Source organism: Heloderma suspectum, chromosome 7 (assembly GCF_057233095.1).
Source record: "Heloderma suspectum isolate Gila_16-S chromosome 7, 16-S_ref, whole genome shotgun sequence".
In the NCBI taxonomy this organism is placed as follows: domain Eukaryota; kingdom Metazoa; phylum Chordata; class Lepidosauria; order Squamata; family Helodermatidae; genus Heloderma; species Heloderma suspectum.
In genome coordinates this window covers 106,473,338-106,498,219 of record NC_139464.1, presented here as the reverse complement: position 1 = coordinate 106,498,219, position 24,882 = coordinate 106,473,338, and the positions used below count along the sequence as shown (strand labels likewise).

The 24,882-nt window shown below is 43.8% G+C and overlaps 1 protein-coding gene across 3 annotated transcripts in view; it reads left to right on the top strand.

Annotated features, from left to right (window-relative positions):
• FAM185A (family with sequence similarity 185 member A) overlaps positions 1–24,882 on the top strand; it is a 60,501-nt gene that overhangs the window by 6,804 nt on the left and 28,815 nt on the right. For all 3 annotated transcript variants that reach the window (XM_084811507.1, XM_084811508.1, XM_084811509.1), the window contains 2 exons: positions 8,578–8,716; positions 17,733–17,774. In XM_084811507.1, the coding sequence (XP_084667633.1) occupies positions 8,578–8,716; positions 17,733–17,774 (181 nt within the window). The remainder of the gene's footprint in view (positions 1–8,577; positions 8,717–17,732; positions 17,775–24,882) is intronic.

Sequence of the window (24,882 nt, the reverse complement as noted above, 5' to 3'; positions counted from 1 at the left end):
TTTGCCTCTAAAATTGGATGCATATACTGCATTACTGCATAACTCAACATATATTTTTTTAAAAAACCAAATTACTCTCAGCCTCATATGTGGTGAGTGGAGACTAAACATTGTAGCAGCAAATCAACTTTTTTAAACATCTTAAATTTGGATTTAATGTCCAACATTAGGTAAGTTACTTTAAAAATGCTGGGCCACAATTTTTAACAGCATGCATGGGCAAGGTAGCATACAGTGGATTTTAATATCTCATTATTCCAAGGTAGCAATATTGTAAATGCAGGAGCATAAAATGCTGTGTGTAATGCATTTCTTCTGTGGAAATGGGGATCACTGTTGGAGTGAACTTGAGTTAAGCAGTTTAAAGTTGAAGTACTGGGTATTTTCCAGAAGGTGTCATCTTTGGTTTGTTTCCTTTCTCTTTGGGTAGTGAGAAGGTGGAAAATTTCTTGTCTCAATCCATTGTGTGACCCTGACTTTAGCAGCACCAAGGGGTAATATCTCACAGGTGGACTGCTGAGTATTTTCCCATCCATTCAAGATCAGCAAGAAGAGAATAATATGACAAGTGTGCCTAGTTTATTGCTGGCAAGAATATTTTTTCCAGAGTGTTCCATGGGAATAATTTAAAGTGAAATGGAAAGAACATAGGTCTGCAACTCCATTTGATATGCCTCAGCAAGGCTGGGATTGACCAAAGAGACTAAGGGCGCAATCCTAAGTAGATAGGCGGCCGCCTCCAACCTCAGAGGCAACTGCCTTTCCAAAGCAAGGCAGGAAAGCACGGGGGGATCGTTCCCTCCGCACCTCTCCTGCCTTGCTCTTTTTCTCTAGACAGCCGTTTTTGGCTGTCTAGCGGCGGGGGGCCGACCAGGAGAGGAAGCTGCTGTACGACACATAGTATGTGTCGTACGCACAGCTCTGCTCTCCCTGCCCCGGAATGCCCCCAGCCCCACCCCTTTTCAGTCACTCTGCACTCCTCTTCCAAGCGTGGAGGACGGGGCTTCTCTGCACTACCTCCAAGGCAGCATGGACAAGAGGGGTGGTTGGTTTTCTGGGAACCGACCTTGGAGCGCGGGCTCCGATGTTGGTTCCTGGAAATGAGCATATCCTGTGACCCGCTAGACAGTGCCTACAGGCCATAGGACTGCTCTCTAAGGAGATGTACTTCTCCTTCATCTTACTGTGTCTGTTTGGCTAACACTGAGTATACACTGGAAGAAGAGTTCCCCATTGTGAAATACTGATTTTTAAAAAACAAATTTGAAAGGAAAATTGCATTTCAAGAGCTATAATCTTGTCTCCTATAACAGTGGTCTCCAAACTTTTTTGATCACACACCCCTAGCAGTAAAAAAACAATTTGAGCACGCACCCCATTATATGTATATTTATTTATAAATGATATACATGTACTACTGTACTAATATATTATGTACATTATAAAACATACACAAAAAATAGAAATTAAAAAAGTATGAGATAAAAATGAAATAAACAATATTTTTAAAATAATGTATTTTATTTATGAATGGTATAAAAAACCCTTTTTGCTCTCACTAAAAATATTATTAAATAATAACATTTTTATTGAGAGTAATGTGATGGAATATGCTTCATTATTTTTGAAAATCTTGGTTTAACACTTTGAGATACAGCGATTCAAAGATCTGGTTCTAAGTTCAGTTTATTTCGTTACTTGGTTTTAATGGCTGTCATAGCTGAAAAAGACATCTCACAAAGATACTTAGATCCAAATGGAAAAAGTGCATCGTTGGCTGCACTTATTACATCATGATACTCATTTTTCAATCCCATCCACCAATTACGCAAAGTTTTTTTTTGAAATTCAGCTAGTAAACTTCCATCTTCCCTGATGTCAGTTCTTGCAAACTAATCAGAAGGTGTTACATTTTTGCATTTTTAACAAATGAGTTCAAAACCTGCTGAAAGTCTTTGTTTGGAAGATTTTTAAGAAGGTGAGAAAATTCCACTTCCAAGTTTTTATAGGTGACACACATCGTTTTTGGCAACAAAATCACATACGGATGGAAACATTTCCAAACATCCATTTTCAAAATGCTCCTTCCGTAGTATGAATGTCTTTCGAAAAGCAGTTACTTTCTCACTCATTGTTAAAACGTCACCTTTACCTTGAAGGGACAGATTTAGGGTGTTTATTTTTTCAAAGATATCTGCTAGGTAGCATATTACTCACAGCTGCTTGTCATCACAGGAACGGTCAGCAAATTTGGAGCAAATTTGCTCTCCTTCGGCAGGATGGCAGCTGCTCTGGTGCCACGGCCGAGCAAGCAACTGCACCTTCCTGTGCCGTGCCTGGCAGAGACTGGCGCAGTTGCTGTCGGTGGCCATGGCAGAGGCAAGATGGGGCTGGAGCCAAGAGAGAAATGCCCTGGACCTTCCCTCTCAGCTCCTATCCCATCTTGCTGCCTCTGCCGCCGCCATCATTGACAATGGCAGCTTGTCAGCAGCTCGTGCACCCCAATGGATTGTCTTGTGCACCCCACTTTGGAGACCGCTGTCCCATAAGATGAGGAACTTCAGAGGAATAAATAAGCAGGGTTATTGTGGGAACTGGAAGAATCTTAGGAAAATATACAACACACAATAGAGAGGAACAAAAACAGCTTAAAAAAGAAAAGAAAGAAACCCCCCAAAGTGTGTTGTGTTGGGAACCAATTCACTCGTGCATTTTGAGAGAATCAAGGGAATATTTTTTCCAATGCTTCTTGAAAACAACTCTTTAGAAGACGTCTCTTCCAGCTTGCCTAATACGCAGCCCCAGTTCATGCTGGCTGACTAGTGTGGCTGAGAGACACTGAAGCCAAGTATCAACCAGTAGTAAGGACATCGCTGTGTGTGGAGAGAATGAGACATTCTACATGTTGGTCTGTGAACTTTTGGAAACTAAAAATTGCAGATTATCTGAAGATAATTGCAACTTGAGGCTGCGACCTTCAATGTACTTACTCCCTAGTAAGCCCCTTTGACTTACTCCGTGCAACTTCCTTCTGAGCAAACCTGCTTCGGTGCATGTTGCCTAAATCCATGTTAGCATGTGAAATAGTCCTAGCAGTGTTCGTAAGAGGGCAATCCAGGTAGCTTCAGGGCTACATCAATTTGCATCAGGTCTTGGGTCAAAATCCAGCCTTCCCCAACCTGATGCCCTCCAGATGTATTGGATGACTATTCCTACCTTCCCCAGCTGGTGGATGATGGGAATTGTCATCTGACACATCTGGGAAGCACCAGGTTGGGGAAGGCTAGTTTAGGGCACAATTCTACAAGTATTTAGACATAAAAAAAGTCCTACAATGCCCGGCATTCCCCAGCCAGCATGGGAGTTGTAGGACTTTTTCTGACTAAACATGCATAGGATTGCACCCTTAGACATTTAGAGCCAGTGTAACATCATTTTCCCTTACCCCATCAGGTGTCTTCAACATATGCTACTGAGCATGCTCAAGTGCAATGGAGCATGCTCAGTACTACAAAATGAAGCCTGGCTCCCCTTTTCTGCCCGCATTTCCTATGGGATTTCGTTATTCTTTTTAAAAGTTGGACAAGAGAAATCTAAATTCTGTAAAAGAGGATTGGATTATCTTCCGTGCGCTACTGAACACTCAAAATGGTTGAAATACAGAGAGGGAAATACTACAGTTGTGTTTATTAAGGGAAATCTGCAGTGCTGTTAAAGTCCTGCAAAACTGGCCAGAAAAGAGCATGCTCAGTCTCTCCCTTTGTAATCAGTGTCCTTACCCTGCCCATAGTACTATCAGAAAAAGTTATCATTATCCTAGAACTGCAACAGAGGTTAGGTGATGTCATGCATACATTTGAACTCGCCTGAGGAGAGGAGAAGGAGACTTTTAACCTCCCTGTTTCAAGAGTGTGCTGTTGCTGAGGCTATGCCTGCAGTTGGGGGTGTAGAGGAGGCTTAATTATTCTTTGATTTGGAACTTCATATATACTGTAGTTGGAGGGACCATTGCTGTAGTAGGGGTTGGTACATAAATATGCCTTTCCCCATCAGAATTGTTTCGGTATGCTGAACCTCAAACCACATACGGGAAAGGGAAGTAATGAACGCTGAAAGATGCAGAAATTTGATGGCTGGGCCATTGGGAAACAATACCCCATCAGAATTATTTAGGTGTGCTTAGCCTAATGAATGTTGAGTCCCCCCAAAGGAAATTTTATGGGCTGAATATCAGAAAAGGTTACCGCAGTATTGAAATATGATAGCACATAGTTAAACTATGGAACTCGCTACCACAGGATGTGGTGATGGCCACCAATTTGGATGGCTTTAAAAGGGGGTTGGACAAATTCACAGAGGAAAAGGCTATCAATGGCTACTAGTCTTGATGGCTATGTGCTACCTCCAATACCAGAGGCAGTGAGCCTATGGACACCAGTTGCTGGGGAACATGGGCGGGAGGATGCTGTTGCGCTCATACCCTGCCTGTGGGTCCCTGCTCGACAGCTGGTTGGCCACTATGTGAACAGAATGCTGGACTAGATGGACCCTTGGTCTGATCCAGCATGGCTCTTCTTATGTTCTTATGTACGCATTCATGGACCACCTGGAAAAAATGCCACTAAGTAATTCTGATGGGGTAAGGGAACATGATGTTATGCTTGTCTCTCTATCCCCAGTATCTGCTTCTGCCACCACCACTGGTAATGTGTTAGTGCTTAGTGGGTGTACTGTCATTGCTCTTTAAACAGCTGCATGTACACAATATACCTGTCCAAGATTTTGGCAGTATATAGCAACGAAAGACTAGATATCAGAGGCAGTGGGGCAGCAGATGGGGCAGCGGAGGTATGTGGGTAGCGTTATGCAGGAGTAGGTCTACATTGCTTCTGCTTTGGTGCCCAGGTATCGGAACACTGAACTTTTGATATGGAGCTGCTGCCGAACATTTGTCCCCATAACATTTAGGCATGCTTACCCATGTTGTTTTCCCCACTACCACTAATGGCAGCCAGTTGTACTGGAGTAGAAAATGTACAATGTGATGAGATCATGATACAGTTAAGAGTGCCTCAACATTACAGGAGGAGGGGAAAGAACTTAACACATGACAGGCTGCCATTTTGGGCAGCAGCCCCATACTGAGCACAAAGTAGAGTTTCGCCCTTTGTTCACAGACCTGATTTGTATGGTAGTAATTATCTTCAAATGTTCTCTTGAAGGAATAGAAAAAATTGCAGATACACAACATGGAACATTTAACATAAATATCATAATTAATCTTACAATGACTCTTGGGCCACATAATGTTCTGTGTTACACACACGTGTGTGTAAACCATACCTAACTTCATTGAAATCAGTGGAATTATTACTGTGGATTTACAGCTGTAGAATTAGGCATCAAACTCGGCATATTAGAATACTTACCTTCCAAGCACAATAACAGAGCAGCCAACTTTTTGGGAGTGAGAAGATCAGCCTGAGTTCTCAAAGAGCAATTTCTGTTAGCAATCAGCCTACATTTATATCTGCCATGTGGGCTTGTATGACAAGTTTGTTCCATCAGCTACAACCATCATTATGTAGTTAAGGCTCTGTCAGCGTTTCCAGTGTAAACCAAGATTGTCAGAGGCTTATAGCTCTGGATTATAGTTCCCCTGGTGGTGAAACTGGACACTTTAGACTTCAGTCACTAGAGCAGGTTTCTGACAGAGAGAGAGAGAGAGAGATTGGGATGAGCATATTAGAAGCTCCTGATTCATTCAGATATTGTTCAAAGTACTTTAGATTTAAATTTAACAAATAAAATAGGGTGAAACCAAGCAGCAGCAGCTGTTCACTGGGCTTGCCTCTCCCCACCAAGGCAGGACAGCTTAAAGTGCCATTAATGGTGGTGATGCAATCCCCACCCCTACAAATTCGCATAATCACATTGTACCTGCTGATGTGTGCACACCAGCTACGAACTGATGGAAATGCTAAACTGCCTTTTACACATAGGTCATTACATGGTTTTCAGTGCCAATGCCTGAATCAATTATTTGGTATCCATACTGAGAGTAATGGGGCCAAATTGATACCAGGCTCTTGCCTCACAGTGGTTGATGGAAAGAATGTTGTGTTCTGCAGAGAAGTGTGATGTGCTGAGGAGCATCTGGTAGAGGCGAATGTTTGTGGGGCAATTTGTTCATTGTTTGTTTCTGAGGAACGGGCAGCTGTCTGATTATACTCTGAATTCCTTCATTTCATAAGGCGATGATAAGTGCTGAAATGCCAGAGCAGATTTCAAGCTGAATTAATGTAACGCTGTGAATCAGTTAGGCATGCTGGATGGTACCCTTGCAGATGAAAAGGATTGAATTGGAAAATTAAAAGCATACCGCGCATCTTATTACAGCATAAATCAAACGGAGCCAAGTAGAACACAGTTAAATTTATAAAAGACATACGTATCTGTTACAGTCTTTGTGCTGAAATAGTTCTTGATTGTAGAAACTGGTCATTTGGTGAACATCTTTTAGCGTTTTATTATTCTGGCTCTTGTCCTGTCCGCCTGCTGTGTTCTTTGACAATCTCTTAATTTATCAGCCGATTCTGTCCACATCTGTTTTGAGCCACGATTTCAACCTATCAAGAGACTTATCAAAATGGTTTTATTCTGTTGGCCATCTTCTCCACGCAGCCTTCCACAGAGAATAAGCTTTAGAGAAACCCTTACGTCACAGTCCTGAAATCATATGGCCATGATTTCCATTTTGGGAAGATATCCTTGTTCCTCTGCTTTCCCAGGTTTATCACACTTCTACAACAATTTGGCATAACATACATCATGATGTCGGGCACACTAGCAGAACATAGCTATGGGCCAGAGCCAAAGCAAATCCACATCAAGTTCCAACTGCCTTGTAGAATGATGTTTTGCCAGGAGTTCCTAGGACTAGCCAAGACCAGAATGCCAGACAGTTTCTTGGATACAGTCCTTGTTCTCTAGGACAGGCAAACAAACTGGGAAGCAGGTCAGGAAGACAAGCCAGGTTCCAGGGTACAGGCATGGACAGAGAGCCAGGCAAACAGCCTGGAGACCGAAACTGACAGCCCCACTACAAGGGCTACTGGGATTTCTGAAGTAAATTGTGCCTGGATTTCTCAATAGGCTTGTTAATTGATCCCAGTGGCAACTGGTTGGCAAGCAGTGAGTGGAGCTGAGATAATAGAATAAACAGAGCTAGCAATGTCTCTCCCCACCCACCCCCTCAATCCTGATGCCTGGTCTTAACTACTATCAAAGTTCCAGTCAAATGCTCTGGGTGGCATTGAGTTTTTCACTTGTTGGTATCAACATCATAGCCACCGGCATATGATTATTGATAGAATCCGAAAAAGGAGATGCTGTTGTACCTGCTTAATATCTAGCTTTGACTTTTGTCTCTTCATTTTAATGTGCTGGCCATTCATTTTTAATGCACCACATAGCTTTGGATGCTTGGCAATACTCCTTCGTAGATGTTATCATTGTACACAACAACAAAACTGTTTGCTTGTCCTGATATCAAGGGACTTCCTCAACCCATTATCTTAATGTTAATTGATTATTATGAAACTCCACTGATCATCAATACACCTGATTTCTGGTGTTATATCTTCTGGTTGCCATGTGAGGAGAGGTGAACAAACCAAGTGGAATGGCGCCAATATAACAGTCAGTCTCTTAACCATAGCTAGGGGTGCAATCCTATGCATTTTTAGACAGAAAAAAAGTCATAGAATCATAGAACAGTAGGGTTGGAAGGGGCCTAGAAGACCATCGAGTCCAACCCCCTGCTCAGTGCAGGAATCCAAGGCAGAGCATCCCTGACAGATGGCTGTCCAGCCTCATCTTGAATGCCTCCAGTGTGGGAGAGCCCACTACCTCCCTAGGTAATTGGTTCCATTGTCCTATTGCTCTAACAGTCAGGGTGTTTTTCCTGATGTCCTATAACTCTTGAGTGTTCTCCAGCCAGCTATGCTGGCTGGGGAATGCTGGGAGTTGTAGAAGTTTTTTCTGTCCAAACAGGCATAGGATTGAGCCCTAAGAGATTCAAAGAGCTCACAGAGTCTTGCACTCTCTTTTTATCCAGCCCCTCATCTTGGGTGCGAATTCCTCCTCTTCCCCTTTAACTGTGGAAAGGGTTTCATTGGCACTGACATTTATTGTGTTATGGCTAACTCTGGGATTTACTTGTATATTTTATGTTTGTTGTTCACTGCTTTATGCACTTTTGTGATGGAAAGGTGACATCAAAAATGACTCTGAACAACCTACTTTTGCTTCTCTGTACTTCAGTTTTGCTGCTTGGATAATACTTCCAACATTTTATGGATAATATATTCTATATCATCTTTGGATGAGTGTGCATGGTTTTTTCCAGTTTGTTCTGAAGTATCTAGCTCATACCTGACATTCTATGTGTATAGCATATCTGAATGTTTAACCTATAACTGCATGATTAGAGAGAACGGATGCTTTTTTATTGCCTGGAAATAATAATAAAGTCACAATATTACTTTATTGAATTTTTCTTTTCTTTTTTTACAGAGTGTGAATATAGAAAAGCTACAAGGCTCATCCATTAACATTTCTACCAAACATGGTTTATTAAAAACCAAATATCTTTATGCAGAATCTTCATTTCTGTCTTCAGCAGCTGGTGACGTTCTCCTGGGGAATGTTCATGGTAAGATAGCAAAAGACTTTTTTGTCTGCAATTAGAGCTACATTTATTTAGCAAATGCCTTTTTAAGGGAAAATATTCTTTTGTGTGCCTAGTACTGTGCCTGCCTGTGTTTATAAAGCTGAATATAGTATAACCATCTTTTTAAAACCCTTGAGAAACTGCCCAAGTCAAGTGAGTGTTAAAATAACAGCATCATATTGATTAATAAAGCTGTCTTTTGTAAGGTCTCTGGTCTTTTCTTGATGCCCAGAAGTGGGCTAGAAGCGAGGTGCAGTTCAGCAGGGCGATTAAGGCTGCAATCCTCCACACTGGATTAAGCTCTACTGAAGATTATGGGTCTTATTTCTGAATAAGCATGCATAGGTCTGCACTGTAAGTAAATGGTAATACAGGTACAGAATTGAAGGTGCATGCAAGAGTCACATATACTCTTTGAGATTAGTCTGGTTAGGAATGGGAGAATCAGGTAGTCATCACAATTTCAACATAATATGAGGAGGATGGATCATGATGCACCTGCTGAAAGAAAAAGGTTGAGATGCAAAAAGAATCTAAATAGAAATCCAGGGCCCTAGCCAGAAAGACAGAATTCTGGGACTAGCAAAGCACCTATGGCTGCAGCTAGAAAGCTACCTGTCAAGGCCTGCAGTAACTTCAGGAGTTAGAGGTGAAGTATGAATGCAGGGCAATAAAAAAGAGTTTGGGCTAGAAAATTGCCTTACTGCACAGAAAATTCCTGGGTAGAATCGAGGCGTGTGTAAGAGTCTGGAGCCAATGGACTACCAGTTAGCATGGATAATCAGGGTGTTTCTGAATGCAATTGTCTTGCTTCACAAATGCTACTTTAGAGCAATATTGTCGGGACACCTATGTATTTATCATTTGGGCCTTTCTTACATGGGGTTCCCAGGTGGTCTCCCATCCAGCCACTGACCAGATGTGGTTCAGCTTCAGCAAGATCACCTGCCCTCAGACCACATCTTGGGAATTAGAAACCTCCAGTGTTGTGAATCTTCACTACAGTCCTATTGCTAACTAATTTTTCTACAGTGCAATAGAGTGGTTCCCCTCATGTTCCAATTAAAAAATCAGCAACAAAACCAACCCATAAGAGTTAGGCTGATACCCTAATTTAGCCAATTCAAGACATAATATAGGAATAAACCATCCTCAGACTATAAACTATTATACTTCCAGTCACTGTAATAAGGTTACTATTAGAGTGGTGGTGGGCTCTCTGTCACTGGAGGTATTCATTCAAAGACTGGACAGCCATCTGTCAGGGGTGCTTTAAACTGGATTCCTGCACTGAGAAGGGGGTTGGACGCGATGGCCTAAACAGCCCCTTCCAGCTCTACGGTTCTTTATTTCTTTGATATGAAGCAAATAAAATGTATCCTTCTTTGGCTGTAAAACAGACAAAAAACGCTGTATTGCTAAACAGTCCCATTAAAATATATAAGCTGGTATCACAAGAGGAGAGCCTTGTAGCATCGCTATGAATATAATTCAACATTGCATAGAAAACTCAATAGTGAGAAGAAAGTCCAGTGGCATAACAACCTTTTCTTTGTAAACAGGGCCTATTCTTATGTTACCGTAGTGATGTTTGAAGCTGCTCCAGAGTGGCCTTTCCAGTAATGGCAAACAGTAGAAAAATGTGGGCGAGAAAAAGGATATGATTCTTTCTCATGCCGATATTGCCTTGACCATGGGGCCAGGCAATGCTGGTGTGGGAAGGAGGTTGGAACACTGTCATGTATTTGAATTGGGTCTAAATCTTTGCAAAAATCAGTGGGATTAATGATTCTTGGCATGAATTGGCATTGTGCTGACTTGTGGCCACACTCATTTTTTTGGAAACGTTTCTCTGCTGTTTGGGCTGGCACGGTGGAGTCCACCCAATCCACTGCCAAGTTCACTGTCATTCTTGGCCAAACATCCTCTAATGTTTTGGTCCAATGGTTCCCCTCTAGTCTTGGGAGGATGACTAATGTGAGTATCCTGTATGTTGGTTATCTTGGTGGTTGGAATGTGGGTGTGCAATCCCTCTAGTAATAATTTGCCAGTCTCCTGGTGTGCAGACTTTCCATGTGCTTGAGGTATTCTGTCATGGTGATTCAGAGCAGAAGTTTGGACTGAATGTGAAAACTACCCATCTTGACAAACCCTCACAAGTTCAGTATTATGGCACCAGGATAATAAACTATCATTTTTTTAGCAAGTTAGGACCTCGCTTGAGAAAATCTTAATCCCAACCTCCCACCTCCCCAGTCCCTGTATTTAAAACAGTCCCTGTATTTTTCTTTTATACTGAACTGAATGCTGACTTAAACTCCTGGCTGTCATCCCACCCTTTAGCATAGAGCCAGACTGACTGGGCACACATAGGCTTGAATAAATAAATACAATTTTATTTTTTAAATTATGGGAGTATGAGTATTTTTAGCAGCTATGTAGATCACTGCGGCCAATTTGCAGTGTCTCATTCAGAGTTTCCAACTGATAGGTTCTTAATGTGGATGGCTTTATGTTTATATATATGTTTGACTGTTCATAAAAGCCTACTTTGGATGTTTTAAGCTAAGCATAAAGAGCATGTGGGAACTATTTTCATACTTCCCCCTGTAAAAACATGTTGTATTTTTCAATCAGGGTACAGCAGAAAGGTAAATAGTGTTGTATCCTGTTTAAACAAGATAACTTCAACATTACTTTATGCCTGTTTTAAGAATACTGTTAATGAAATATTATTGGAACTCTCTACAGTTTTTAACAAGCATTCTTTCTATAAAATGTTGGTTTAGAAATATCAGAAACGGAATATATCTCTGAGGCTGCAATCCTGGGTGTAATCTCCATTGATCTCAATGGAACTCACTTCTGAGCAGATATATGCAGGATTACGCTGCTAATTTATATTGCATGAGAAATTAAAATTATGCAGAAAGAGCAAGAAGAAAATAAGTGGGTCTTGTTATATCCATGTACATAGATAAAGCTATATAAATAATATACAGTTATTCCCTCCAGCTGGTAGGTTGGGGCCTACCATTGGGCTACCACAAAGCCTTCTAGGTGAATTGACAGAGATGTGTGTTTGTTTGTGCACTTGTGTATATACGTGTATATATATATATACGTGTGTGTGTATGTGTGTGTCCTTTTGTAACCTAAATTATTGGATTTTTATTTATTTTTGTAAAATCATGATTGGAAACTCTTTGGTATATGTAGTTTAAGAAGTTAGTCTTGAACCATCATGTTCATCTGGCTTGGAGTAGTTCAGAAAATCCAGTTTAAGTGGCTTGCACTTCCATCCTAAATACATCTGTGTGGAAAGATGCCCAGTGATGTCAGTGGAACTTTCTTCCATGGAATGTCCATTAAGATGACAAACTATGTCCTTCATGTAGTATATGGCCTGCACTACATTTGATGATTTTAGACTAATCCAAGCTAGTGGGTCAGCAGCCTGTACATCAAGGGTTGGAACCTTTGCTCTCCAGATGTTCTTGCACTCCAACTCCCATCAGCCCCAGTCAGCATGGACAATGGGCAGGGATGATGGGAATTGCAGTCAAACAAGATATGAAGGGCCAAGGTCGTCGTCCCCACCAGCTGTACATAGTTGAGTTAATTTAACAACAAAACAGTGTAGAAGATGACATAGTAGCATCATTTTATGCTGGTTTTTAACTGGTTGCTTAAACATTTCAAGACGGAAGTAGACTACAGCAGCTTGGCATCCATGTGTAAAGACAGCTGTTCCCTGCTTCAAATGTCCTGTGGAATAAAATAAATAAATAAATCTGTAGGACTTTCAAAAGCATTTATAGCACTACTTTCTTTAATACCTCCAGTTCTGTCCTCGTAGGGCTTTATCCAGTTCTGTGACAGATGTAATACCCATGCATAGGAGGGTCCCAGGGCTGCAGAACCACAGGTTCAGAGCCAAATCCAGCCCTGTGGGGTTCTGTAGATAGCCACACCCCCTTCCCCCAACCACTAATTGTCTGGTGGTTTTCCAACGTTCTGTTCAGTCTTGTGCAATTTTTTCCCCATTCTAGAAGGCTGAAATGCTGCTCCTAAGGTTTAGTTCCTGGCAGGAAGAGATTTGAGCTGAACTATGCTGTTATGTTTAATATCTTGGCTCCCTCTCTTTTTGCCTTTGGCTCTGCTTCTTTGTCTTTAGCCCCACCCGCCACTGGAATGCTGCCCCCAAGAGCTTCCCGGAAATGGAATTCAGCCCTTGGGTTGAAAGAGGTTCTGCACGCCTGCAAGACAGACGTAATTGAGCCCTGTCCCACCCACCCCCTCCCCTGTGTATTATGCACAGTGCATGTGTAAGAAGCTCTTGGTGGCAGCGGGGACGGGATGGGATGGGGACGAGGACGAGAAGCCTCTGTAAGCCTCTCACATCCCCATGTGGCCTTCCTCAAGGTATGCAAAATCACGGCCTAGCTACATGTTATGTTAATATTGCAGCCACATCAGTTTCTTTTTTTAAAAAACTAGCTGTCAGAAGGGGTGCCTTCCACCAGGTCTGAAGCATGCAGGCAGAGGGAGTTCAACCCTTCTTTCTGCAGCCACAAACCCGATCCTATACATAGCAATTGATCAAGTGGTATGGGGAGGGCTGGTATGGGCCCCCTGTTCAGTTGGTCTACCTTCTCACCACCATAGTCACCAGCTGTTATTGTTCCTCTTCTCTCTCATCATTGCTACCGCTCGCTTGCTTGACAGGCAGAGAGCCAGTGAGTGAGTAGGCATCTACTCCTCCTCTCCTCACCACTGGGCCAGAGGGAGAGGCAGGTGAACAAGCAAGTGCAATGGTGAAGGAGGAGCAACTCCAGGGGACTCTTGTCAGTGGATCCTGCTCAGGTGTGGGGGCCCTCGGCAGTTGCCCAACTGTGCCTACCTGTAATGCTGGCCCTGTAAGGGAAGTACACACAGACCCAGGGGTGTCGGGGGGCTCTGTTATATTCTGTGGTATTTTCCCATATGTGGGTGCTGTGCTTGCAATAGAACTGGACTGAGCCTTAAGTATTTTTGGCCGTCTTGATTGTTGCTAATTACTCCTGTGTTTTTGGCTTCCCAGTTTAAGGCTAAAGGCCAGATGGATTACTGAGCTTTTCTCTCAGAGCCATCCCATGCACTTAATCCGATTTTTGTCAATGATCCCGGAGGAGTCAGAAACGTAAAGGGAGAGATGTAGTATTCATATTCCAGGACCAACATGACCTCAATTTGTTCACAAAGCTTAGGCTTGTAGCTTAATAGCCATAGATAAACAAAAGTTAGATGGACATGCATAAAAATGGTTCCGACTACTGTTCATAAAGAACAGAAAGTAAGGAAAGATTAAATTGCTTCTGTCAATAATATATTACTACTGCCCAAACTCCGTATTTGCTGGATGTCAGCACTAGTGCAAAATAAACAATTTGGGTAGAATTAAGACTTCCCCTCCCCCAGAGTATCTAGATTTAAGGGTTGGCTAGCATTAAAATTACAGGCTTCATTAAGTAGTGGTACTGATGGAACAATTATATGACCACACAATTCTTGGGGAAGGTCATCTTTCAAAGCAGCATACTGTAATTTGATTTGGGGAAACTTTTTTGACCTTAAAATGTTTACCATTTCTTAAGGAAATTTTTAGAAAGTCATAAACTAAGTATGAAGTAGTGAATCTTATTTGAGAAGATCTTAAATGCATTTCCATAAAATGCAGGTTTTGACCCCCCCCACTCCACCCTCCTCAAAGGCAAAGAATAGAATATATGCTGTTCTAAAGCAAACAGTCTTGCTTGGGACTATCAGGGCAGAGCTGTAGGCACCAGTCTAAGATGAGCCAGGAATTTGTGCCAGAAAGTACGAGTTGAAGAGCATTCCAGGAACTGGAACATAGCAATAAGCAGAAGCCAGAACCAAGGAGCAGTCAGGAACAAAGAGTAAGTCAGAACTGGAGGCCAGACCAGGAGGCAGGATGGGCAAAGACAACCAAAAGATACCCAGTAGTGCCCCAGAAGTCAGAAAGACTTTGATGCTCAGGCAAGGCTTAATAGAGACAGGAAACTCTTCCTGTACAGGAGGGTCTAACGGCCATCCTGCTGTGGGTAGCACCAGTGGGTATTCACTGCCTAGGCAGATGCTGCAGCGTGTAGTCCTATGGCTCGGCACGGGTTGGCTGCACGCAGATTGAAGGCCTCTGTTCTCTGAAGCTCCTGACTGGGGCACAGTCTGGATGGAGGCTTGTATGGAGGATTAGGGCTAGAACTGAAGGTTGGAGGCCATCTCAAATGTTACAGCCTACTGAAAACAGTTATGTAAATTGACTCTCCGTTGTATCTGCTTGTTGGGCTCAGAACCCTGATTGTGTAGAGTGTCTCCACACCAGTGCCAACAGCTGCCAGTAATGAGTGATGCTGACATGGAGGCTCTCCATATGAACAGAGCCAAACGTGTCATGGCCCCAGCAGTTACCAAGGCATGGATTTGGAAGGAGATGTCCAAAAGTCCTGGGGAGGTCTAGTAGTACAGGTAACACAGGTGCCAGGAAACGACCCTGATACCAGTCCAGGATCTAATCACCCATCCACCTGAGATAGAACCCCCTAAGATAAAACCCTGAAGCATCTCCAAGGACCTCAACAGTCTCCATCCCACGCCTGCTCATGGTGAAGACTGGTCATCTTGAAACATCTGGCGTCCTAGGAAATAAGAGGTGGCAAGGATGTTAGTGTAGCTAGCTGAGCAGCAACAGAATGCAGAATTCCAGGCACGGGGACCATTCCATCTGACCCAGAGGAGGCAGGACAAGCCCAGGGAGCCCAATAGGCTTATTTGGGCTCCAGACTTTGTTGGAGTGTTCAGTTTAGAACTGGCCAGTGTCTTGAGATTCTAGCCTGGCCCTACCCGCTACACTGGCTGGCTGATGTGGCCATCCTTTTGACCTTCTAAGGCTGGATCAGCCTCCTTGGACTTCTCACTGAATGTGCACATCGACCACGTCTGGACAATCATATGTCAGCTTAATAATCCAAGATATGAACGAGCACTTTCCTCACAGCCCCTTTGCACGCAGCCCCTTCACAAGAGCTGGCAAGCAAAGCAGAAGCCCTGGATTAACTACTTTCTTTTGGCTTTTTTCTTGACTGGGAAAGTCTGTTTTTGTTTTGTCTGAACTGGGAAACTTCAGACTGTGGTTTAATATCCTGGCTTGGTCCAAAGCAGTTAACTATATGATGAAACAGGTAACTATAGTCTGTTGAAGACGGTCTGGTTTGTTTGCTGGCTCACGTGAAGGGACAAGCAAAGGGGCAATGTGCACAGGCAAATGGCTCATTCAGAACTTGGCATCTTAGTAAGCTGAGATATCATGCAAACTCTTCCAAAAGTCTGCAGTCCACAGATGTGGCCCCATGCATGCAGCGATGTTTTGCACCAATTAGCCCGTTAACGTTGAACTGCCGAGTTCCAGTTCCACCTCTGTTTCCTAGGACCCCAGCTGTTTCAAGCTGTTTCAAGATGACCGGCCCTCACCATGAGTGGGAGCCCATGGGACAAAAGGGAGCATCCAAGCATGGTTGATGTGTATATTCAGTGAGAATTCTGTCTCCTGTTTCCCAAGAACCCCTTTATGTCCCAGGGCAGCTGTCAGGCAACAGTTTGAATTGTTCAAGCGTAAACAAGGATTAGGTCAGCTCATTTCGACAGATCCATTAACTCAGCTCCTGGTAAGACAAGATTCTAGGCAGTTACAGATGAGCTCTTTGTTTGCGTTCCGAACAATGGCATTTTTCAACTGCTCTTGCTGTTGTGCAGTATAAAATTTTGCCAGGATGCTGAAAATCGATGATTCATAGCCATCTCACCAGATATTTGATACTTTGTATGATTTGCCCATTATTTGCATACATTGCTACTGCGTGGAGTTAATAGGCATAACTCCCTTTCTCTTTCTCTCCCTCCCCCTCCCCGTCCCCAAGCATGTGAATTGCTCAAGAGCACAGTTGAGAGACCTAGGGGGGATGGTATGCAGATCTGCTTCGGCATAGTTTCATTCCAGGCTGCTTGCCTTTGTTGCTGTCGAACCTGCTGTGGTGTTTGGAGCTCCATACTGCAGAGGGCCTTTGCACCTCGGAAGTATTGTGGGGAAGTCAAGAGTAAGGGTGCATGGGCTGCCTCTTTGTTCTTCCCACCACTAGTCAAGAGTGCCAGAGCCAAATCCAACCCAGGATCTGCCAAGCAAGTAGCAGAACTGCAATTACTCTTCAGGCAGGCCATTACACAACAGTCAGTTCCGTAGAATAAAATGAAAGGGACACAGACCAGAAAAAAATATTGCTGTAATTCCACATGCTCGATCTGGAAAATATATTCAGCAGAAGTTGGAAGATGTATTTTTGTGATGTGTTTGTCCACTGTTGTGACACATGCACTTAGGAACCATCAGTGAAGTGTGCTGTGCATCAAAAAAGGGAGGTTGTGATTATGATGGCTTTAATCACTCTCATTTTTCCTCATGTCAACTTGTTGTATTTTGACCAAACAAAAAATAATTTCGTGACTGGTCCTTTGCCATATAATGTATTTGGATTTGTTTTGCTTTGCTTTAATTTATAGCCATGAAGAGTTTTATACAGCTTGCTTTCCATGTTTGCGTTGGGGAGGAAATATTATTATTGGTTATTTTCATGTACACAACCTCTGTAAATATTAAGCGATATAGCCCATAGATGGCATTTCATTCTGGTTGTGTGTGGATCAGTGCGTTGCAAAGAAGAAATACTTAGCTGTGCAATCCTGTACATGTATACTCAGAAGTAAGTCCCATTCAGCTCAGTGGAGCAGACTCTCGGGTAAGGAGATACACGGTTGCAGCCTAAGTCCATTTATAGTTAGTTTCAAGACCACTTGGTACCTGCTAATTCGCCATGCTATTTTATTGGGCTGTATGAAAACATGGTAATACATTAAGGTGCAAACTCCCTTTACAATTTTCTTGCAGGTGATACAACCATTCAGACTAAAACAGGAAACATCACAGTTGGTAAGTTGTTTTGTCTTTGCTTTGTTTTAACCAGGACAACATAACTGTGTTTGTACTGTAGCTGACAAGTGGGAACAGCTTCATCAGCCATTGGGCAACCTTTAAACACGTAGATCTCAACAGTGGCCTTTGCTGTGAATTTAGTTCCAAATATGTCTGTTTCGCCACAACTCCAACATTGATTGGTTGTAGGCCTTAATAAACTGCAATATATCAGCATTGAAGTTAAGCTAGTTGCCCAGAGTGTGTATCTGTTCCTTACAGGCAAAAACCTTGCTGGTCCTACTACTCAAGTAACTCTGTGATTCAGGTATTTGTAGGTAGGTGGCAAATGTGTTCTTTGAAGGCCACATCAAGTTAATTTGAAATAAGGACAATGAAGTCTAGCAAATGCACACATGGTTTATGTGTAATATGTTTTGCTGATGTACAGTCAACTTTCATGAGTCTCATTAAAGTGTTTGTGTGTGTGTGTATAAATAAAATACACACACACTATGTAAAAATAGTTCGAGGTGAAACCCTCTCAAGGCAGCATTATATGTGTGTGTGTGTGTGTGTGTGTATGTTCATTTACATAAATAGAGCAAGAGGCAAAGGGCTCCTTCACACTGAGCTGTTATCCTGCGATTGAGATGGCTCCTTCACGGATGTTTGTGAGCTCTTTACATGACGCCATGAACATCCAAGGCATCTCCTGCACTAAATGCCCTTTGTTCTGTTTTTAAATAGATCGCAGATAATGAGCTATCAAATTATCCCATTGTGTTCTGCTTCAGTTTCTTCCGTGAAAAGAGTTAAAGTGGCAAGAAGAGGAGCGAGATCAATAAAAGATAATGGAAGACTCGGATATGGGGAGAAGGAGGGGGGAAGGAAGCTCGTGTAAAGGGAGTCAGTGGTGATCCTGCATTTAAAACAGAAGCAGAAATCCCGTTTGAAATGCAGGATGTTAGGCTGGTGTAGAGATGGGAGCCTGCCCCTCCTCCCCAAAGCACTGCCTCATCACTGGAGGGAAGGAGGGAGGGTGCATGGGTGACTGAGTGCTCAACCACTTCCCAGTCACCTGGTGCTTCCAGTAGCTGGTGGGGTCCTGAGATCACACAGAGGGAGGAGCAAAGCCAGCTCCCTAGCTGGGGACCCAGTGACCTCAGGAGGCAAGGTCCCACCCCTGATATCATGGGCAGGGCCTGAAGCCATCCAGCCAAAGGGAGGCATTGAAACCAATGGCACTAACAAGGAGAGCTGAATGTTTAGGTTTCATTGACTATGGCTCCCTTCACTCTTTCTCTGTTGTGCCCATTGATGGTTTGCTCTGAAAGTGTGTGAAGTGTTTTGGAAGATGTGTACTGAAAGTGTTTTGGATAGATGAACAGAGAGATAATTTTTAATGGGGAAATGAGAAGCAGCATGAAAAGTCAGGCAATTCTAGATGTGCTTTACCTCACAAAAAGAGATGCCTTTGAAGACTTAAGAATATAGATTTTTCTCAAAATATAGCAACCCTATAGACATATAAAGAATGTTATCAACAGCTGGTATCTGGATATAAAACGGGAATGAAATGTATATGTGATTGTTTAATAGGAAGACAAAGCATAGCAACTCAGATCCAAAACAAATGAAAAATGATCCTTGCGTAATATACATTCCAGACATCTGATGTGTAACAAGATACTCAGCAATAATTCTGTCCAGATTGTTTAGGCTCTTACAGGCAATAATTTCCATTCAACCCGGCTATCAAACTTAATTTATAATGCTGCTCTGTTCTTGACGGCATGTATTTCATTCATCATCAATTTCTACTAATTTTGTTTGGGGCATCTAGTGAATAGGAACCCTGATTTCACATTCAGAACCCTGTGCATACAATATGTATATTGCTTTTCAGAGATTTGCCCTAAAATTTGATCCACTATTCTGTAAGACCTGTTTAAATATAAGGTAATTCCACTAGGGATGTCAGAGAATTCCGTGACGGATCTCGGTGAGGCCAAATGCAAGGGCTTTCGGCCCCCCGAAATGCATCGCGGAACGAAGCCCCCGCCTCCCCCAACCCACGAAAGTCAGGCGGCACGAAGCCCCCACCCCATGAAAATAGTGCGGAATGGAGTACTTACCTGCTCCCGTTGGCACCGACTTGCGAATGGCGGCTGCCCTGCAGCTGCCATTCGCTTCCTCTTTCATGCCGTGATAGGCTACGTAAATACATACGTAGCCTATCACAACTAACTCAGGGACGCCTTTTGCGTCCCTGCAGAGGCCGTGATAGGCTACGTAAGAATTTACGTAGCCTATCACGGCAGGCTAAAAAACAAACGTACGCAAATGGCGGTGGCTATGGTCGCTGCCATTTGCGTTCCTTATTTTTGGCTGGAACACAAATAGCGTAGCGGGCGCTATTTGGAACACAAATAGCGTAGCGGGCGCTATTTGCGTTCCCCTTTATTTTGGCCGTAATAGTCTACGTAAATATTTACATAGACTAAGATGGCCAAAAATAAGGAACGCAAATGGCGGCGGCCGTAGCCGCCGCCATTTGTGTACGCGGTTTTTTGTTTTTTGTTTTTTTACCCAGAGCCCTCCACGGCCGGAATCCGGCTGTGGACAGCTCTGGCCTGGGCCTGGCCGGCTGCTCCACAGAGCTGCAGCGGAGCACAGCCAGCCGGTCGAGGATCCCGGGGGGGAGGAACACAGCGCCTCACCCCCACCGCGGATGTCCCTGGACGAAACCAGGTAAGTGTTTCGTACATCCCTAAATTTCACTAGTATCAAGTCAGACTTGGGAGACTAAAATTCTATCATCTCCATTACCTTCATTTAAAAAAAAAATTGCTTCTTTTGTATGTAATATCTGTTCTATACCTAACAGTAGGGGTGTATGAAATCCTCACCCTGTTCCAGTTCGGGCAACCGTGGGGTGGGGGGAGGCGATCCGTCACTCCCCCCGGAATCCTCCCTGGCCGACTCCGCTCCACGGTGAGTCCGCGGAGCCGCCGGCCGGGCCCGTCCGCAGCCGGACGTCTGTCTGCTGCCAGGCTGTGGATGCAAATGGCGTCTGGCGTAGCTGACACCATTTGCGTCCCTGCTCTTTTCAGTGATAGGCTACGTAAATATTTACATAGGCTATCACTGAAAAGAGCAGGGATGCAAATGGCGTCAGCTATGCCGGACGCCATTTGCGTCAGCAGTCTGGGGCAGTGGACAGATGGCAGTGGATGGATGGCAGTGGACAGGGCAGCAGGTAGGGTCCGTCTGGGGAGAATTTCGGGGGGGGAGTAGTCCGTTTCGCCACGGACTTCGGGGGGCCGTATTCTAAAGAATCCGGCCTCATTGGCGTCCATGGTGGATTTCTCCGCCATCCCTACCTAACAGTCATGCAATATGCATTGGCAAACACCCATATGATGCTGAAGGGAGTCTGGCAAAATCACTGCGATAGTATTATTGCCATGTCTGTCCACTGGGAGCTCTCAGCCATTGTTGCTGGGACAATTTGTCTCAACCACTGCAATCTTAGGGCTTCACCACACCAGGCTTTTTATTCCACAATTTACTGGGGCTTCTGCTTCCAGTTTCTATGCGGGATTAAAGATTGGCTCCTTACATGGGCTGACACAGGCTACAAGTTCTCTACAGCCTCGGGGCAGAGAGCAAAGGAGCAATCTGCGAATCCGTGGGTCTCCTGACAGATCCAAATCTCTCTCTCACTCCCTCTCATTCTTTCTCTCCCTCTGCAAAACGGCACGGGGCTTCATTTGTTTACATGAGGGGTCGCTGTCTTCTTCTTCCTCCCCTGCGTTCCCTTTGAGCCTCTCCTAGCCCAGCCAAGAAAACTCTCCTCCCAGCCCAGGTCAACAGGCAGACATGCTGGAGGAGGGGCAGGGGGCAAAAAAGGGGTAGTTGTGATTTTCCTGCTCTGGCCCAATGGCTTCTTCTTCCCAGGCTGTGGTTATAGTGGAACAGTTGAATTGCACACTGCCAGTAAAGTGGATTTACATTTAAACAGTGCATTATCTCTGATCTTTTGAAAAGAGGGATAAAGTTCAAAAACCCCTGGATGTGCCCAGGAGGTTGACGACGTCATGAAAAGGATCTGCAAACTTCTGTGAGTGACCCACCATGAGTGCACAGTAAAAGCCTTGTGTGAAGCAGCCCTTAGTGTCACAGTCAGAGCTTCAGCTTTGGATGAAATTGGGGTCTATCCAACCATCCATACTTTAAGGGGTAGAGCCACTGTGGAAGTTCATTCATGGCATTTTGGTCACAGTTGCAATCTTTTCCCAACAACCAGGCTTGGGCAATAATTAGGTTTGGAAAAATAGGTTCTTTGGGGGGCAGAAGTACAATTTGTTGGCTGTGTACAATGGCCACCCTGCTTCCTTCCCTGTAAACGATTTTTCCACCTCTTTCAAAATTGTGTGTAAAGGCAAACGGAGCAAAAGTTAAGAGAAAAAGAAGGCAGATATCCTGCCTGAAGCACGGGGGGAGGTAAAAGACAGAAGACCCAATCACTGATAAGTACATCTTTCAGAAGCATTGTTAAGGCAGGAGGAAGCCAAGTGGGAGAAAAAAAACCCACATCAAGGCACTTTTTAAGGAATATCTGTCATGCTGTTTGTCAGGATTCCCTTTTGCCCCTGCTGTAAACTTCAGAACCCAAATCAAAACACAGACAAGAGGCTTCAGTTCTCGGCTTTTACTCCACTACTTCAGTGGGTCATACAGATGCAAATGGTCAGTGACTCACAGTCTACAAAAGAAATGCCTTCAGGGAGTTCAAAGGAAAGCTACGAAAGTTGCCCACTGTTTGAAGAAAAGACTGTCCTAACTTAAGGGTGGGGGTGGGGGATCTCCCTCTCTCTCATGAGGCCTCTAAGAGCCGCTGTTCGCGCCGGGCCAATCGGGCAGACCGTCTAAGCTCTGCCCTGCCATTTCTCTCTTGGCTCTGCGTATGTGCCTGGCATCTAAGAATGCCAGGCTCTCCAAGCCCCACCTCTCCCGGTTCGCTATCTCTCACAGGGGTGTGTGAAGAGAGGCCCTCTCCCTCCAGCTGGGCCTTTGAAACCTGAGAAGTCTGTGACTCTACCTCTGGACAAGCCTGGGAAATCTCCTCCTCCACCTTCTGCAATTCCTCTTCAGAATCTGAGCCCTGTTCTCAGAGGCAACCCTGACACTGTTCATTGTTGTGGCTTTTGTTACTTTGTTCTTGCCTCTGCTTCCTGTACTTACTGAGATCCATACGGCTCATCACTCTATAAAATATTTATTGATTCAACGGCATAGCTGAGATCGCATGTCACATTTGTCCACATGAGCGTGTACCCAAGGAATGCCAAGCGTCCTCGCATGGATAGAGAGTACATTGTATGAACCAGCTCAGATGTTTGTGAGCTCCGGTGTTTGGAGACACATTACCTAACTCTAGATTACTTGTGAATTTCCATGGCATTACACAGCAAAGATACGTTGACTGAAACAACAAACAAACCAGATTAGAGAGAAAGTTGGTATGTGAACCTCTTGCGAGGTATTTGTTTAACACAGGAGCCAGCCTGGTGATCTGTATTCATCCTGTTGAGTAACTATGATGTGATCTTTTAGGGGAGGCAGAAATAGAACAGGGTTTGAGGTGACTGATTAGTAGTGCATCTGTCGTATTACGTGTACAGAAAGAAGAACAAACATTCAGGTTTGTACTGTTACGTTGACTCCTAGCAGAGAGATAATTTCTTCACATGAGTGCAGAGCATACCACCATGTTCCCTCTTCTTTGGATATGTCATTGTATATAGAGATTTAGAAACAGAAAGTATTGTAGGCATTTGCCAAGAGTGATGCTTTCTATCTGACAGTTCTGTAGGACTTTGCACTGGAGCAATAGCAGTTGATGCTTTGGCATTTTCTCCTCAACCAACTTTGTCTCTTACATTCCATTGCATTTACTTCAATTCCACTAGGAGTTTTGATAATGACTATCAGGAACCAGATTGGGCAGTCCAACTCTTGGAAAAGCTAAATAATGTTTTTTTTTTCTGGAAATATTCTGTTTGAAAGGCCAGACACAATTTCTAGCAACAGTTTTGTACAGAAAAGCTGGATTTTAAAGGCAATTATTGATTGTCAAGACTGTATATCCCCTCCGGAGAGGCCAAATGTTCAAAATGCTCACACCAAGTTTCCGTCTGTGCTGACTTCATTGCTGTGGTTTCTATTCTGTACTTGTATCTGTTTCCAAGATTTACTGAAATTTATATGGCTCACTGCGCTATAAAATATTTGCCAAGAGAAATGATGTGATCCAGGGGTGCACTCCTGCCAGATCTGTGTTTCTTTTTCACTTTCAGCAATTCCCCACCCCCATGAACCTAAACATGCTTTTAAAATATGCCGTGAATTCAAAAGACATGGGGCTTGTCCTCGCAGTGGCTAGTACACAAAGAATACTAAGGAAGTCCAAAGTGTGTGTCTGTGTGTTTCTCTGTGAGTGTGTGTGTGTGGGGGGGCATCTACATGGCACCACTTTCACCCTTCACTCTGTTGCAACTGCGAAGCATTGCAGCTTTGAATTAGCATCTGCTGCGATACACTCGCGATTTACTGCGGGATTCCCCAACAGACACCTCCATGCCCTCTTTTTTTGCCATTATATGTTAATGCGTAGCTGAGGAAGCCCATGAGCGTGGGGGTACAATATTTTAGTGGCTGTTTTGTATTTTAGGGGTTCTGTTGTGTCTGTCCCTTGTTAGGCAAAATGTGGGTGATCTGTACTCCTTAATTTCCATGCCAACATTTTGGCAATTCCCCAGCCTGAGGCTATCGTGATGATTCGCACTCACTCAAGGTGTGAGAGGTACATGCCTACCTATCACTCCAAAATGGTGGCCGGAGTGAATTTGGTCCTCCCCCAAGACACCCCCCCCCCCCGGCCATTGGGCACTGAGTCCAAAAGCAACCATTGCGAAGATCCAAAGCTGCAAAAATGTGCGAAAGTGTGATTAAATAAATGAAAACGCCTCTCTGTGCCTCTGTAACTGCGCAGCTGCGAAGGGATGGGGGGATAAAGGGGCATCACAGAATGACGCAAGCACTACGCACGCGTACAACA